This window comes from Meriones unguiculatus, chromosome 1 (genome assembly GCF_030254825.1).
Source record: "Meriones unguiculatus strain TT.TT164.6M chromosome 1, Bangor_MerUng_6.1, whole genome shotgun sequence".
In the NCBI taxonomy this organism is placed as follows: domain Eukaryota; kingdom Metazoa; phylum Chordata; class Mammalia; order Rodentia; family Muridae; genus Meriones; species Meriones unguiculatus.
Genome location: NC_083349.1, coordinates 127526331 through 127540774, shown reverse-complemented (window position 1 = coordinate 127540774; position 14444 = coordinate 127526331). Strand labels below are relative to the sequence as shown.

The window sequence follows — 14444 nt, the reverse complement described above, 5'->3', positions numbered from 1 at the left end:
ACTCCTAGCGGAGGAGATATTATCAGTCATTGCACAGTGCTAATTGGACTCTGAATTGTTAAAGAAGACCTGAAGTAGGGTTGAGGATTTAGCTCAGTGGTAGAACACTTGCCTAGCGGGCATTTGGTCCTCAGTTCTGGGGGTGGGGGGGAAAAAGGGCATGAATTTAGGAGGGGAGTGTTGTGGAAGCTGGAGAGAGTTGGAAGGACTGAATGGGAGGTAGCAATGATATGATTTAAATACATTATATTCACGTGTGAAATAACCCAATGATAATAAAAAATTGAAAAGAAAATATAAGACCCCAAACCAAATAAGGGGGGAGAGAGATAGGGCAGACATCCTGAAGGCCAGCTGGAGTGCAGAACATGAGGTGAGCAGTCACAGAGTACCCTGTCTCTCTGTGCTGTGAACAGGGGGTTGGATCTGGGGAGTTAGGTCTGTCAGTAGCATGCTTGTTACACTGAGTCTAGCTCCGGCACCCATGTGAAAAACAAAAACAAAAACAAAAACAAAAACAAAAACAAAAACAAAAACAAAATTGGGGCTTCCTGGGTGTGATGGCATTAACCTGAAGTCCCAGGCCCCTGGGGACAGAGGCAGGTGGATATCTGTGAGTGTTAAGTTAGCCAGGGCTACAGAGAAACTGTCTCAATAAACAAACAAACAAACAAACCAACAAAAGCTGGGCCTGGTGGTGCCGAGTTGTGAACTAATCAGTGCTGCCCGCATGGGCATAGAGGGGCAACACACGAGCTACATTGCTAAAGAAGACGGATCCTCCCTCTTCCGGCAGCTGGAAACTGACAGTATGTCAGTATGACACCTTAGCTAGAGGTGGGGCCTCTAGAGTCCCTCCCTTCTCTGTGCTGGAGTACTGCCTGGCTTGACCTTGACAGGGCCTTGTGCTGGCAAGCACAGCTGCTGTGAGTGTATGAACGGAATGTCTTTGTCCAGAAGATACTATTTTGCAGCAGTATTCTTTGACCTTTGGCTTTTATACTCTTTCTACCTCCCCTTTCCAGAGACAGAAAGATCCCCAAGGCTCTTTGGCTAGTCAGTCTAGCAAGTTTATGAGCCCCAAGTCCCGGCAAGAGACCCCCACTTATAAAAATCAAGGGATGGGGGGTGATCCTAGGGAATGACACCTGTGAGGTTGACCTCTGGCTTCCACATGTATTCACCTATGCACCTGTGTACTTGAGAAGACAACACACACACACACACACACACACACACACACACACACACACGAGGTTGGGAACAGTAAGAGATGAGTTGGGGGAAGCTAGTAGGGGACAGAGTGGCTAGGAGCTGTTGGGGGGCAAGAAACCAGGGCCCCTGATAGGTCTTTGATTGATGATGGAGGTGCTGGTGGTTTAGCTGAGAGGATCCAGGCATGGGAAGAGGACAAGCATCTTCCCAGTGTCTTAATTGCACAACTGGATCTTGCTGTTGTCATCTAAGATGGTGAGGTCTGGATTGGACATGCGTGTGAATGGTCAGTGATTCTGCTAGGGCCAAAATAAGACTGAGATGTCTGAATGGGATCCGCCCTCCTCCCCTGCATATGTTAGGGGTCTCTAATAACTTAATTTCAAGTGCTTCTTACAATATGATAGATACCACACAGTGCCTTTTATGAAATGCTCTGTCATTTAGTTGTCACGAGAATCCTGTAAGGTCTGTCATCTCCACTGTAAGAATTAGAAAACTGCTGCCCAGAGAGTTTACAGAGCTCTTCCTGTTAGAGCTGCAGTCTGACCTGGGTCATCCAGCCCTCAGCCTATGATTTCCTACCTGAGGTTCTGTGAGATTTGTTCTATTTTCTACCCCCTAGGGGTGCCTCTGTTCTGGCCCCTGGTAGCCAATGGGTACAGTAGATGCCAAAGCCTGTGTCCTTCTTCCAGGCCCATCGTGCCACACTCCCTCCATTCTTCTAAATGTGGTTCCCAGGGTTCAGGGTCTCAGTGGAGGTGAGCCCCCCAACCCCCCCAGCCAGGTCTCATGACCCATATGGAGGTATTTGTCAGACAGAGGTTTTTCTGTGCCTCTAGGTGGATGTGGATTGGGAAGTGGGGTCTTAGCAGAGTAAGGAGGGAGAGCACCTGGCACTGCCTGAGGTGTGAGGTACACAGCCCCGCAGAAAGGGTGCCACATGCAGTGTACAGTGTGAGGCAGGAGGGCCGCCAGGCTCTGGGTCTTCATAAGGGATGGTCTCCTCTGTGTCACTCTAGAAATAACCTTCATCTTTGGAGGGTGGTGAGTATGGGAAAGAGGGGAGCCTGGATTATGGTGAGCCACAGGCCCTCTCCTATTTTGCTGAGCCTGAAGCCTATGAAGATGTGAGATATAGGCTAGGGTTATTGACTGACAGAGAGTATGAAGTAGCTGATAGATGTGGCAGGGAGCTACAGTGCTGGAGGTTTTATGTCCCAGGTGAGACCTTGCAGGATGCTGGACAGTGATAGGAGGTGACAGGGAAGTGGGACTCAGGCAGGATTGACCCTGTGACCAAGTGAAGGAAGCGAAGGCTGGCACCAGGCCACAGACCAGTTGTGGGGTATGAACAGAGACAGAGGGTGTGGCCCAAGTGAGTGAGTGTAGGGACAAGGGCTGAGAGGTGAGGAAGGGCCTATGCTGTCCACATGGTGGATTGAGCAACAGAGACCAATGGTGAGGGCCTTTCATGATAGCACTGGAATGGCCTACAGGGTCTCTGGCCACGGGTGCTGGGCCAGTCTGTTGCCCAGTACAGGGATAGCCTTGACTCCTCAAACCCTTTCCTCTTGCTTCTCTGTGCACTCCTGGGCAGTAGGCTGGTAGAAGAGAACTTTTGTTCTCCTGTATCAGGACTCCCCTCCCCAATTGCTTCCTGTTTGAGCATCCTGAGGAGAGGTCCTGAGAAGGCTCTGTACTTCCCTCTATATATTTATTCCTAGGAAAAAGCCCAGCATGCCTGTGGAATGTAGGGAGGTGTTCCACCTGGTCTGAAAATGGAAGCCACCTTGTCTACTTCTCTTAACGTGTAACTTGTCCAGCAGAAGCACAGGGACTCCTTGGCCACCAGTGTGCATTTACTGGGTGCATCACTGGGTTTGTCCCTAGTATGAGCTTTGCATTCTCCTCAGCTTTGTCACCCTTTCCCCTGACACTCTTTGTGTCTGCCTCCAGCTCATCTCCACTTGGAGCACATGACCTTCAGCCTACATCACCCCCTCATGGTACCCTACTGGAATGATGTTGGGCCCCAGGTGCACGCCCACCTCTCTGAGTCCCTGGGGACCTGTCCTTGGTGCTCCATAACCTTGGTGGTTTTAGGGCTGTGCTGTCCTTACTGTTGGTACTGACTAGTGTTTGTTCATCTGAAGCGAACTCTGAGCCCCGTGGTTTGTTTTGCAGATCAAGCCGGTGGTACACTGTGATATCAACGTGCCTTCCAGGTGGCAAACACAGAAAAGGACATCCCGACATGTAAAGTGAGTTCTGTGTCACGACTGTAAAACCCAAGTATGTCCTGGCTCCTCACAGGCAGCACTCTCACTGGGCCACTTGTTCTCAGCCTTGTCCTCACCTCTTCATTTGCCTCCTCTCCTCCTCTGTCTCTCTGACCATATGCCACCTTCTCTGTGGCCAGCCTTCCAGGGCTGTTCTCTGAGGACACTGTCCAGGCAGGGTGCCATCATTTTGCACCAGTTTCCCTGGGGTGAAAAAGCAGTTAGAAGGAGAAAGACATGATCCAGTTAGGCAAGCCTTGCTTCTTGCACCTATCTTCAAATTCTCAAGGACTGTGTCTTGGAAGTCCCTCACCTTCAGCTTCCAAAGGGGAATCATTTAGAAATACAAGCCAAGGGTTCTCATAGTGCATCTTGAAAATTCCAGCCCCCTAAAAACTAGGATCTCAGCATTGGGAGCCTTTCTCAGAGCTATAATGTGCAGAGTAAGGGTAAGTACATGGTTAGTTTAAAACCAAAACATCAGGAGCCTGACAAGATGGTTCAGTGGGTAGAGACACTTGCCCACAGGCCTGCCAACTGAGTTCAACTCCTGGATGCTATAAGGTACCAGGAAAGAATTGGCTTCTTGGAAGTTGTCCCCTGATCTTCATGTTGGTTTTATACTCACACATTCATACACACATATTTAGATACAAAATAAAATTTAAAAAAAGGTTTTGGGCCATTGGTTCTCTCATTGGTTCAGTGAGAGAAGGTGGTCACTACTGAACCTGATGACCTCAATTTAGTCCTCTGGACTCACATGGTGGAAGGATAGAATTGACTCCTGCAAGATACTCTCTGGCCTCCACATAAGTTCTGTGTCATGTACAAGCCCACTCATGTGCACACAGCACTTGAGTACACACACACACACACACACACACACACACACACACACACACAGACACACACACACAGACACAGACACACACACACACACACACACACAATGCAGTTTTAGAATACTTGAAAAATACCTTGGCATCCCTGAAATAATAGCCACAGTGTTTCTAAGTTTTGGAGGCAGCATCTCTCTCTGTAGATCATGCCACACCCTTAGGGAACACAACTCATATGTGAGTCCTGGTTGATGAAGACACACCCATCTCTGTAGCTATAACCTGGGACTGTGGCCCAGTCTATTGTTGACGCAGACGCATGCCGAACATGTGTTTCACCTCCTGATCTGAGTGCTGGAAAATTCCACTAGATGGACCCAAATAGCCATCTAAATGCAGCATCCTTCCACTACGAGAAAAAGCTGATCTTGTCGGCCGGAGGACTTGCGACTGTGAAAGCAAGCAGAGGTGAGGGATTCTGTGTCAGGCGTTCGGGATAGGATGGGCACTGACCTTTCCTTGCAATGAAATGGGCAAAGCTGGCATGACCTGTAGAGGGCAGCTTTTGTTCTGTGGAGGGAACGCCTGGAGCTCCTTGAGTTGGACACAGGGCCACCACGTAGGTAGTTGTCACCATAGAAGTGTGTAGTCATCCAGCTGGAGGTTGAGGCTCAGATGCGGGAGGAGGACCTGGTTCTGCTCTCAACTGTGGAATCTGACATTGCAACTCGGTAGGAACATCCTCCAGCTATGCTGCTCTGTAACAGGGTTCCCACTCTCGGTTCAGTTTTGCGTGGAGAAGTAAAGGATATGGTGTGTGTGGGGTGGGCGGAGAGAATCTTACTTCCATTATTTCTTAGAAGCGAGCTGGCAAAAGGTTTCTAAATTCTGGGAGTGGTTTTCCCAGGGACTCCCTGCTCCCCGTAGGAGTGTTATTAAGTGTGTCTAGGGTGTTTGTGTGTTTAGGAGGAGAGGTCATTGGCACTGGGGATAGCAGACAGTTAGTTGGTCTGTTGGTGAGCAGAAGAAGGCAGGGACAAAGGTGACAATGAAGACCATGCTCCAGGTCATGGACAGAAGTTGACTGTATCAGCATCAGGTCTGCTGCCTAGCTCTCTACCTTGGGTTGTGCTAGCTGCCAAGGTTCTTTTTGGTGGAGCCTCAGGGCGAACCATCCATCTGGAGGCGCTTCCCATCTCAGTAGTCCTTGAAGTTTTAGCAGTGAGACCTGGACCTGAAGTTTAACATCAGTGTATGCAATGGGCACAAGCATGCAGAACCCCAAGTGAGATAAGTTCATTGGCTGGTGTGGTCCTCTCCACTGGAAGTCGTGGTGGTGGCTTACACAAGCGGGTGGTTTTGGCGACTTTGGTCTTTGGAGGCATTTTGGCAGAATTATTTGGAAAACAGAGGATACACGTGTGTGACGACAGAGTGGTCTTTGCTGTCGGTTGTATCGTAAAATCTATCTGTTCCCATGGAGGAGGCAGCGGCCAGGGAACAGCTTCCCTTTGCCTGCACCACAGGCTGTGGCTGAGGCTGTGTTTGCAGTGGAAGGAGTAAGGATGACTGCTGGTCCAGATAAAGGATGAAGAGCCCGAACCCACCATTTGTCTACTGTGTCTGCCATTTTGTCCCTTCTGCAGTGAGGACTCATATGGTGCAAATGAGATGCAGTGGTTCTTGTGATAGAGGCTACCCCAGTGGTCACCCAAGCAGACTAAATATCTGGCCTTCCCATGCCCAGCTTCTCTCAAGGGTGAGGTTGTAACATGGGCTGTGGAGCCTCTTGGTGCCTCCTTGGGAGGCATAATGAAAGAATCTTTCCCAAGGGAGAAGAGGAGTCTCATTGTGCCTGGGCATGAAGTAGGGCTCAGGGGTTCGTCCTGTGTTTGGAAGCTACTTGGAGTCCTCATGAGATGGGGAAGAGGGTACTGGTTTGACATACCCCTCAGTTCGTTCACAAGCATCTCTTGAGTTCTTTGTACTATAGGCTCTACTGTGTGTGTGTACATGTGTTCACATGTGTGTAGGTGTATGTACACATGTGTGCACCTACGTGTGTAGGGCGAAGGGTGGCTTTTGTTACCATTCAGATACTATCCTCCATTGTTTTTGAGACAGTCTCTCAGTGGTATAGAACTTGATAAGTAGGCTAGCCTGGCTGGCCAGCAAGGCCCAGGGATCTGCATCCCTCCTGTTTCTAAGTGCTGGTATTACACTTGCTCACCACCACACCTGGACCTTTTCTTTCTCTCTCCTTCCTTCTTTTAATATGCGGGTTCTGGAGAGCAAACTGAGGTTCTCATTCTGGTGAGGCAAGTACTTGCCGACAGAACCATCTTCCTAGCCCTTCCCACTTTTCTGTATGTTTGGTATTTGTGCATGTAATCATGTATGTTCACAAATGTTCAGTCACATGTGTTGAGGCCAGGGATTGGCACTGGCTGTCTTCCTCGGTCACATGAAGGCAGGGCCACTCACTGAGCTTTGAGCATGCTTATTCTTATCCTATTCTCCGCTTTGCAGGTATTGGGGGCACGGGGGCTGTTAAACCTTCCCAGTTTTCATGTGGGCACTAGGGACACATGCTTGGTCCTCACATTTGGTCAGTGCTGTGTTCACCGAGCTACCTTCTCATCCCCTTCTCCCTTTAATTAGACCCATTGTCTGAGACAACAGCAGAGCTTCTAGAAGGTGCACCACTGGAGTACGCTCGTGGCTGGTTTATCAGCTGCTGTTGTGAATTCTTCAGAATGTACTTGTTTTCCAGTTTTGGAAGTGGGGAAGCTGGGATCCCAAAACAGCAGAAAGTTTGGTTGTCCACCTGTGCTTCATCTGACCCCTGAACGCTGCTGCCCCACACATTTGCTAAGCATGCCAGGTCAGAGGAGACCAAGAGACTGATGGAGACTTGTGCTCAAGAGCTCACTGTCCAGCAGGGAATGAGTGGTGAGAGATGGAGCCATGGAGTTCTAGAACCAACTCTAGAGACTTTCATATTAAGAACTTTCCAGTTCAACTTAGCATGCAATTTGAATTGGTTCTTGGGTAAAAAGTGTTTGGGTTGCTTTATCAGTGGGGAGGAATAGGCAGCCAGCCCAAGTGTGAGGTAAGATTCATGGCTTTTCCCAACACAGTGGATTTTGGCCACCATAGCACAGTGGTGGCCACAGGAATAAACATGGCCATCACTTTCTTGAAGTATGCAGCCATCAGTCTGTTTCTGAGAAGGGAGATACATCAGAGGAAGGACGATTATCCCAAAGAACTCACTTCATCTTTGGAGTCAAAGGGACCTGATTTTGCACTGAGCCTCTGACTGGGAAGCCACTGGCTTCTGTGTTTCTTCAGCGGGGTCCTAGAGTTGTGGTATTTGCTTTAGTGAGTTATTGGAAGGATTGAGACAATCTTTGTAACATACATGGAGAGTGCAGGGAACGGCAGCTTCCACCATTGCTTGCTGGCTGAAATCTGAATACCATGTCTAGATCCATATGCCATTTCCCATATTCCAAAATTTAAAATATTTCCCTTTCCCCTATTGCCGGAAAGTCTGAATGTGGGTCGTGTGCTGGCTGATGTGTGCCTCTCCTTACCTACTTCAGATTTCTTTTTTAAATAAATGAGTTATATTTTAAGACAAGCGTGTATTTGTAAAGAGTGCCAACAAATATCCCATCCTCCTTTCATCCTAGGTTCTCTAGTGGCTTCCCTAGCAGTGACAGACAACTGCTCCCTGTCTGTCCAGGCAGTCACAGAGGTACATGCACTCCAGGACCCTTCACTGTTTTTCATATGTAGTTTATCCAGAAGATAGTTACTTCTTAGCAATATTTATCAGTATGTCATGCCTTGTAAAACAGCTACAGTATCTTGAAGCCCACACGCACCTACCACCATGGTGAGAAATGTCTGGCTGTCTGTCACCTATCCATGGAGGACTTCTGGAAACTGGGCATTTAGATAAGGTTGGCTGTCCTGCTCTTTACAGCACTGGGTGGAGACTGATGGGACCTTGGACAACCTTAGCTCTACAAGGTATCTGGATGCCTGCAATTCAGAGATGATTCTATCGGTCTCATCTTTGAACTTGGACTTCCCTAACTTAAGATTTGGAGATTACATGCATTTCTTTCCTTTACCTTAAATATTTCTAAACATCTTATTTACTTATTATGAAAATGTGGGAATCTAAAAATGAAGGCTCAATGGCTCTTTGATTCCCCTCCCCTCCTGGGGTGGGGTGCAGCCTTACCAGGGCACAGAGGAAGATGATGCAGCCAACCCTGCTAAGACCTGATAGGCTAGGGTCAGACAGAAAGGGAGGAGGTCCTACCCTATCAGGGCATAGGGGGAGAAAAGGGAGGGATGGTAGGACTGGGAGGAGACAAGGGAGGGGGCTACAGTCAGGATACAAAGTTAATAAATTGTAACAAACAAATAAATAAAAGGAAAAAACGCTCAGAAAAAAAAAGAAGGCTCAAACTCCATAGGTAACCACTCCCTAGGAATAACCACTGGTGCCCTTGACGCACATAGATTTGTGTGCGTTCTATCCTGAAGCTTGATGCTGCTTTTAATTTATTTTAATTATTTTTAAAAGCATTCAGTAGATTTGGTCATGAACCCCTCGGTAAATGCTAATTCAGGCAAGAAGAGTTTTGCGTAGGTGTGTGACTTAGCGTATGGTAGTATTATGATTTATTTAGCTGTAGCTCCATGATCAGACATTTAGGCCTTTGTATCTTCGTTTTTCAAAAACAACTGTAGTGTGAGAGATGTCTGCAGAACCCCTCTAAAATATGGCAGGCATCATGGACAGTGCTTGTATTCCCTGCACTAGAATGGAGGAGATAGGTGAGGTGTTGAGGCTCACTGGCCAACCCAACCTAGAGAGTTGGAGGCCAATAAGAAGCTTTCGGAGAGTTCCAGGCCAATGAGAAGCCCTATCTCCAAAGAACGATGTAGACAGTGCTCAGCAGAGGTTGTCCTCTGACCTCTACATGCATGTGGACCTGCACATACACATGCAAACTTAAAAGACATAGACAAAATATAACATGCTTATGTTAAAATACTTCTTACTGTTAATAATCTGTATTTAGAAGGATTTTTCACACAAAGCATTTGCAGTCATTGAAAACACTGTGCCGACTCTTCATTGTTATGGTGACTTGCAGGTGAATCACAGGGGCCATTTCCTTCTCTGGTTTTTCAGTGTTTTGAACACAGAAGGAACTAAAGGCTGGTGCTGGCAGCTGCAAGTCTCTCTTGCTACAGAGCTTTAGTGGAGGAAGCAGATTCTGTCTATTGGGACAACATCTTTAACAGATGCTTATATCCTCTGAGGAAAAAAAAATACACTTATCATAGTCTAAGTTACTAATGTTTAAGGAAAATACACCCCCAAACAAACAGCAAACCAACAACAGCAAATAACATAAAGAAATTCCAGAAGCTTTCAAGTCTGAGTTGTAAAGTTGAGTTTGCACACTGTTAAAGCACAGGCTAAAATAAATAAGCCTTGTATGTCACACCTTTTTTTTCTTTTTTTGATACAGGGTCTGTGTGGTCCAGATTGGCCTAGAATTTAGGATCTTCCTGCCTCAATTTCCCATGTTACAAGTGTAATCCCAGACATTTAGGCCATGTAACATGGCCTATTTTTACCTTATTTTAATACAGATTATGAGACTTTTAACTCTCCCCAAGGAGCGGTGGTGATTCCTGGGCACAGCTAATGAAACAGGAGCTTTGGTTGAGCTTTGATGAGCTGCTCAGCACCTCTCTCCCCACACAGCAATAATGTGCTAAGCCCACTGGGATCTTACTGCTGTCCAAAGACTGGGGCTGAAGACAGATGTTTTGCCAACTGTCTGGAGGATCATACAGCATTTCTATTGATATGATTTTTTTCTAATTTACCCACCATAGGAAATATATTTCTAAGAAGTATAATTTCGTCCCATTCATTTTGGTACCTTTAGCTATACGAAATGATACCTTTTGGGCTGTGGACAGAACTCAGTTATTACAGTGTGGCTTCTGTGCATGAAGCTCTAGTCTCCATTCCTAGCAACTCATAAGCTAATATGGGAGGTGGAGGCAGGAGCCTCAGAAGTGCAAGGTCATTCTCAGCTGTATAGTGAACCAAGACCAGCCTGGGCTATATGAGACCCTGTCACAATGCAATGCAATGCAATGCAATGCAATGCAATGCAATGCAATGCAATACAAAACAATACTTTCCTAAAACCGCTGTTAACCCATAGACTGTTATATAGATTTGGTGTACTATTAAGGGTTAATCAGTATATCAGGATGTTTTTGCATTTCTGTAAATACATGTTTTTTTTTTCTCCCATTTTGCAGTGTGCTCCCTCCTCAATTTTAAGGCAGTATTGATGCTTTTTCTTTTTGTCCCTACAGTGTTTTCACAAACGGAAGATTATTTATCCCACCTATAAAAATTATTATACCCAAATTCAGCCTGTCAGATTGGAATAGCGTGCTGGCCATAATTGGAGAAAAAGTCTTCCCAGTAGGAGGCGTTCGAAAGTAAGGCATTCTCATGTGGGGGGTCAGGTGTCGGAGGGGAGAGCTGGGTGTTTTGCCTTTATTTTAAGCTGGTCTCGTCTATCAGTCTATTCAACAAACACTGAGCTGTGCAGGAGGCATTGTGTTACAAGGAAAGGCCTCAGGTCAAATGGCTCAATGGGCAAAGTGCTTGCCATGCATGCTCGGTGATCTGAGTTCAATTTCTGGAAGCACTGTGAGGGTGGAAGGAGAGAACTGACTCCACAACGCTGTCTATGACATCACACTTGCAATGTAGCACACATACACCCCTCATTGTGCATACAACAACAACAACAGCAAAGAACCTTGCTTCCCAGAACCCCTACGTGGGTGGGCAGCAGCTGAAGGAGGTGCTGTAGTGGTGGCTTGTAGAAGTTGGGGGACCACATGAAGAACTAGTCTCTGAGTCAAGACACAGCAGATGAGTGAGGAAGTTTTGCCTAGCCAGGTCAAAAGGGTTCAAAGGAGTGTGCTCAGCACCACAGGGTCCAGCCAGAGCTTTAGGGTCAAATCTGTCTTCTACCATCTGTAACTTTGTGACCATAGGAACACCCACTTTTCGATACCTTCTTCCTCATCTGGAAAGTGGTGATATTAGCGGTTTTTAAAAGTTTGCATAAGTGCTCAGTGCTTCATTCAGTCCGTGGCATGTTATATGTGCTAACAGAGGATCAGTTATAGTGATAATTAGTAAAATCTGGATAGGTATAGTACATGAGGAAGTCAGTATGGAATGCATATTGTCTTGTTCGTTCATATTTGTGCATTTGGGCTGGGATCCAGGCATGTGGAGTTATGATGTTTGAAGGGTTTCTCAGTGTAGCTATCCAGTCTCGTTTCTGTTGGGTGGGCATTCTATTCTTTGGTTGGTGTTTCCCAGTGTGGATCCTAGCCAAGTACAGTGGCTGTGCGGTTCCCAGATTCTCAGGTGTGGGAGGTGTGGGGTTCTGTAAGCTGGGGCAGGAGAATTACAAAGGAATGGAGATGGCTAGAAGGAAAAGCTGAGAGGGAAAGAGGGGAAGAACTAGGGGTCCCTGGGTCAACACCAAGATGCCAAGTTCCAAGGGAATGGAGGTAGAAATCGTAGCTCCCACGGGCAGGCTGCAGTAGGAATAAGGGTAAATATGGAGAGGTTGGAATGGAAGGCAGGAAGGCCGGTGAAGGTCCCCTACCTGAGCTCCAGCTTAGTGTGGCGGTTGTGTGGCCGTGCTAGTAAGAGGTTCTACAGGTTGGTAGAATCATAAAGGACTGGAGCTCAGGAGGAGGACATGCTGAGAGGGGCCAGGAAAGAATGAGAGGCCAGGGTCATCGCCAAGAGTCTCCCTGGGAGACTGAACTACACCTTATTTTAAGAAAGTAGGTGAATTGGCTGTTTATTGGTAAAGCAAAAGATCAAAGACATTTAGAGATATTTATCATTCTCTCTCTCTTTCTGTGTGTGTTGTATATATGTGTGTGTATAAATCAGAGGTTCACCTCAGCTTTTATTCTTGGGAGCCATTGCCTTGTTTTCTGAGACAGGGTCTCTCACTAGGAGAACTGCTAAGTAAGCAGGGCTGGCTGACCATCAAGCCTTGGGGATCCTGCCATCCCTACTCCTCCACAGAGGGAACTGCAATTATGCATCATCATGCATGGCTTTGTCAGGTGGCTCTGAGGATTGACCTCAGGTCCTCCTGTTTGCAAGATGGTAAAGGCAAGCACTTGACCAACTGAGGCGTCTCCCCAGGCCCAGTGTCTCCCAATTAGAAACTTCATTAACAATAACATATACAGAATGCTTCCTACTGCTGAGCCTGATGTTGCGCTGGAATTTTGTGATGTAAGGCACATTATTTAGTTATCCAACTTCACTTGTTCACGCACTTTTCATTTGTGAAATTCTTACTATGTACCAGTTGAGTTGCTCTGTGCATTGTCTGTGTCCTGTGCCACGCTGAGGGGTCCAGAGCTGAGCTTTCCTGCTTTCTCCTAAGAGTCTCTGGATTCTTTCAACCCCAGGCTTCCCTCTTTAATTTTGAAATTTGGTCCCTATTAGCTTCATAACTTCCCACTTTCCTGTCTTATTTTAACTGAGTTCTTAGATATTTTTTAATCTGGATATTAGCATATCTTCTCACCCCCATGCCTTAGCTTTTCTTGTACATCATATTCATTTCTCCCATTTTCCTTGAAGAGAATTCCTGAGTCTTCCACACAGGTTTATTCTGTATCAGTTCTATCGCTTACCTCATAATTCTATTTTCACTACTGTAGTTTCAAATCTGTACTTCTGTTTTTCCCTTTCCCATTTATGTCTTCTTGGCAATCTCTTCCTATCACATTAGCGAGAATTCTGTCTGGCTACTCCAAACTTCTGGTCCGGGTCGGACACCCCCTTTCGCACCCTGCTGTCTGCTCCACAAGACTGATGATGGCTTTCGCTGCACCCTCTGTTCAAGTCTCAGCAGTGATGATAACACCCACACAGCTGTGTTTCTCTGGTCTTAGCCTTTACAAGGCCACCTCTGCCAGTGGCTCATGGCCTTCTTCCAGGGCTTGCTTTGGTTTCCTGGGCTTGCTGCTCCTTAATCGAACCTCTTCCTTGCTATGGCTGTCAGGCTGTGGTGCCTCTTCTGGGCCTTGTTAGGTCACGCATCTATCATTGTGCCCCCTTACCTAAACACCTGGAGTAGTGTTCCCTCAGCCCTCCCCTGCAGAGGCCTTCTTCTCCCTGTCTTATTCCCATAGGCTTACTCCAGCATACCTGGATGAACTTCAGTTGCCCTAAGGCCACAGCAGGATGAGAACAGATTCCTATCTCACAGAAGCCTCTGCTGTCTGACAGCACCCGCTCTGCCCCTGTGGCACTGCTGGGTCTCCTGTCTGCCATGCTCTCCTGCGTTTTCTTCTAGAATCAAGCCAAGGTAGTAGCTCTCAGGAGGGGCCCCAGGAACAGCCCCAACAGCTTCTTGTACTCATTAGAAACGAAATGCCCAGGCCTTGAACCAGGCTTAGGAGTCAGTCTGTGCTTCAGCTGGCCTCCTAGGGATCAAATCCACCCTGGGGGGAAGGCTAGTTTTATGGGTTCAACCTGTTCCTGATGTTCCTCATCCACCATCTTTTCTCTCCTCTGGACTTGTGCATCCATTTTACCCTACACTGCAGCAAGAGCTGATGGAGAGTGCCCTTTATCTCTGTGGTATCTTACCCACAAGAGCCAGGCTACTCTCTGCTCCATGGAAGGCTTCAGTTCTTTGTCTAATAATGAAATCCCCTCTTTGTAAATTGTGCTTTAGCTACACGTTTGTGTGGCCTGGGGTTTGGGCTTTTGTATAGGTCCCTCTGGCCATTCCACAATGCTTCCCTCATTTCTTCATGACGAGTAGCTTGCTACCACTCTTCAAGACAAATTGATTTTTTTTTTCTTTGTGAAGCCTGTGGTTGAATTTTATTTCCTTTTCCATGTATGTCAGCTATAACAAAACACCCGAGATAATCACCTTGATATGGAAAGGGTTTGCTTTAGCTCACAGTCTCATTG

General features: G+C 47.0%; 1 protein-coding gene across 1 annotated transcript in view; it reads left to right on the top strand.

Annotated features, from left to right (window-relative positions):
- Dcdc2c (doublecortin domain containing 2C) overlaps positions 1 to 14444 on the top strand; it is a 118066-nt gene that overhangs the window by 16026 nt on the left and 87596 nt on the right. Inside the window, exons 3-4 of the mRNA XM_021661923.1 lie at positions 3403 to 3479; positions 10772 to 10900. Coding sequence (XP_021517598.1) covers positions 3403 to 3479; positions 10772 to 10900 — 206 coding nt within the window. The remainder of the gene's footprint in view (positions 1 to 3402; positions 3480 to 10771; positions 10901 to 14444) is intronic.